Here is a 3,845-nt window from a genome sequence, read left to right on the forward strand (position 1 = left end):
CTCCTCTCTCCTCTCTCTCTCCTCTCTCCTCTCTCCCCTCTCCCCTCTCCTCTCTCCCCTCTCTCTCCTCTCCCCTCTCCCCTCTCCCCTCCCCTCTCCCCTCTCCCCTCTCCCTCAGTGGGCCCGGGCAGTGCGGGGGGCAGTATCGGGGGAGGTCTCGGTGGTGGAGCCCTGCTCCAGAGCCCCCTGGCTCAGCAGCGCCACCTCATTCTCGTAGCAGAAGGAGGCCCTGGTGCTCAGAATGAACTTCCTCTCGGCCAGCTCCTTGGCACTGCAGCTGGGCGTACTGGGAATCTCATAGGTGCGATGGAAATAAGAGTAGTCCACCTGCGAGAGAGAGGACTGGACACTGACCGCCTGGACACTACAGCACAGTGACCCTGACTGACTGACTGGACACTACAGCACAGAGACACTGACTGACTGACTGGACACTACAGCACAGAGACCCTGACTGACTGACTGGACACTACAGCACAGTGACACTGACTGACTGGCTGGACACTACAGCACAGTGACACTGACTGACTGGACACTACAGCACAGTAACACTGACTGACTGACTGGACACTACAACACACTGGCCCTGACTGACTGGACACTACAGCACAGAGACACTGACTGACTGGACACTACAGCACAGTGACACTGACTGACTGACTGGACACTACAGCACAGAGACACTGACTGACTGGACACTACAGCACAGTGACACTGACTGACTGACTGGACACTACAGCACAGAGACACTGACTGACTGACTGGACACTACAGCACAGAGACACTGACTGACTGACTGGACACTACAGCACAGAGACACTGACTGACTGGACACTACAGCACAGTGACACTGACTGACTGACTGAACACTACAGCACAGAGACACTGACTGACTGGACACTAAAGCACAGAGACACTGACTGACTGGACACTACAGCACAGAGGCACTGACTGACTGACTGGACACTACAGCACAGAGACACTGACTGACTGACTGGACACTACAGTGCAGTAGCTCTCTCTCGTACCTGGTAGCAGCTCTTCTTCTCGAAGAGCACGGGTTCGAAGCGATGTCCCCAGAGGATCTCCGAGGCCAGGTAGGAGCTGCGGCACTGAGTGGTCATCGCAGTGGCCTCCACCATGCCTTCCAGGATGACCACAATCTCCAGCTCGGTGTCGTCCTGCAGCGCACGGCGGTCCATCTCGTACAGCGGACTGTCCTCGTCGATCTCGTGCACAATGGTGACCGGCGACACCAGGAAGATGCGGTCAGTGCCGTTGTCAAAGCCCACGTTGATGTCCACATGGTCCAGGGGCAGGTACTCCCCCTCTGGGGTCACCCGAGGCTAATAAGAGACAAGGAAGTGGATTAATACTGACCCTCTGACCAGCTGGACACTACAGCACAGAGACCCTGACTGACTGACTGGACACTACAGCACAGAGACACTGACTGACTGACTGGACACTACAGCACAGAGACCCTGACTGACTGACTGACTGGACACTACAGCACAGAGACCCTGACTGACTGGACACTACAGCAGAGTGACCCTGACTGACTGACTGGACACTACAACACAGAGACACTGACTGACTGACTGACTGGACACTACAGCACAGTGACACTGACTGACTGGACACTACAGCACAGAGACACTGACTGACTGACTGGACACTACAGCACAGAGACACTGACTGACTGGACACTACAGCACAGAGACTCTGACTGACTGACTGGACACTACAGCACAGTGACACTGACTGACTGACTGGACACTACAGCACAGAGACACTGACTGACTGAGTGGACACTACAGTACAGTGACACTGACTGACTGACTGGACACTACAGCACAGTGACCCTGACTGACTGACTGGACACTACAGCACAGTGACCCTGACTGACTAACTGGACACTACAGCACAGTGACACTGACTGACTGGACACTACAACACAGAGACACTGACTGACTGACTGGACACTACAGCACAGTGACACTGACTGACTGACTGGACACTACAGCACAAAGACCCTGACTGACTGGACACTACAGCACAGAGACACTGACTGACTGAGTGGACACTACAGCACAGAAACCCTGACTGACTGGACACTACAGCACAGTGACACTGACTGACTGACTGGACACTACAGCACAGAGACACTGACTGACTGACTGACTGGACACTACAGCACAGTGACCCTGACTGACTGACTGGACACTACAGCACAGAGACACTGACTGACTGACTGGACACTACAGCACAGAGACCCTGACTGACTGGACACTACAGCACAGAGACACTGACTGACTGACTGGACACTACAGCACAGTGACCCTGACTGACTGGACACTACAGCACAGAGACACTGACTGACTGACTGGACACTACAGCACAGTGACCCTGACTGACTGGACACTACAGCACAGAGACACTGACTGACTGACTGCACACTACAGCACAGTGACCCTGACTGACTGACTGGACACTACAGCACAGTGACCCTGACTGACTGACTGCACACTACACCACAGAGACACTGACTAACTGACTGGACACTACAGCACAGTGACCCTGACTGACTGGACACTACAGCACAGAAACACTGACTGACTGACTGGACACTACAGCACAGAGACACTGACTGACTGACTGGACACTACAGCACAGTGACCCTGACTGACTGGACACTACAGCACAGAGACACTGACTGACTGACTGGACACTACAGCACAGTGACCCTGACTGACTGACTGGACACTACAGCACAGTGACCCTGACTGACTGACTGCACACTATAGCACAGAGACACTGACTAACTGACTGGACACTACAGCACAGTGACCCTGACTGACTGACTGGACACTACAGCACAGAGACACTGACTGACTGACTGGACACTACAGCACAGTGACCCTGACTGACTAGACACTACAGCACAGTGACCCTGACTGACTGACTGGACACTACAGCACAGAGACACTGACTGACTGGACACTACAGCACAGAGACACTGACTGACTGACTGGACACTACAGCACAGTGTCCCTGACTGACTGACTGCACACTACAGCACAGAGACACTGACTAACTGACTGGACACTACAGCACAGTGACCCTGACTGACTGGACACTACAGCACAGAGACACTGACTGACTGACTGGACACTACAGCACAGTGACCCTGACTGACTGGACACTACAGCACAATGACCCTGACTGACTGACTGGACACTACAGCACAGAGACACTGACTGACTGACTGGACACTACAGCACAGAGACAATGACTGACTGACTGGACACTACAGCACAGTGACCCTGACTGACTGCACACTACAGCACAGAGACAATGACTGACTGACTGGACACTACAGCACAGAGACACTGACTGACTGGACACTACAGCACAGAGACAATGACTGACTGACTAGACACTACAGCACAGAGACACTGACTGACTGACTGGACACTACAGCACAGTGACCCTGACTGACTGCACACTACAGCACAGAGACACTGACTGACTGACTGGACACTACAGCACAGAGACACTGACTGACTGGACACTACAGCACAGAGACCCTGACTGACTGACTGGACACTACAGCACTGTGACCCTGACTGACTGACTGGACACTACAGCACAGAGACCCTGACTGACTGACTGGACACTACAGCACTGTGACCCTGACTGACTGGACACTACAGCACAGAGACACTGACTGACTGACTGGACACTACAGCACAGTGACCTGACTGACTGACTGGACACTACAGCACTGTGACCCTGACTGACTGACTGGACACTACAGTACTGTGACCCTGACTGACTGGACA

The 3,845-nt window shown here is 53.8% G+C and overlaps 1 protein-coding gene across 1 annotated transcript in view; it reads right to left on the reverse strand.

Moving 5' to 3' along the window:
* Positions 1 to 82: 82 nt before the first annotated feature.
* Positions 83 to 3,845, reverse strand: part of LOC148816361 (myosin-10-like) — a 20,499-nt gene continuing 16,736 nt past the window's right edge. The window contains exons 13-14 of the mRNA XM_088940105.1: positions 1,029 to 1,346; positions 83 to 327 (exon numbers count right to left, since the gene is read on the reverse strand). Of these exons, the coding sequence (XP_088796231.1) occupies positions 115 to 327; positions 1,029 to 1,346 (531 nt within the window). The 3' untranslated portion in view covers positions 83 to 114. The remainder of the gene's footprint in view (positions 328 to 1,028; positions 1,347 to 3,845) is intronic.

Source organism: Atractosteus spatula, chromosome 22 (genome assembly GCF_055471065.1).
Source record: "Atractosteus spatula isolate fAtrSpa1 chromosome 22, fAtrSpa1.hap1, whole genome shotgun sequence".
Taxonomy (NCBI): Eukaryota; Metazoa; Chordata; class Actinopteri; order Semionotiformes; family Lepisosteidae; genus Atractosteus; species Atractosteus spatula.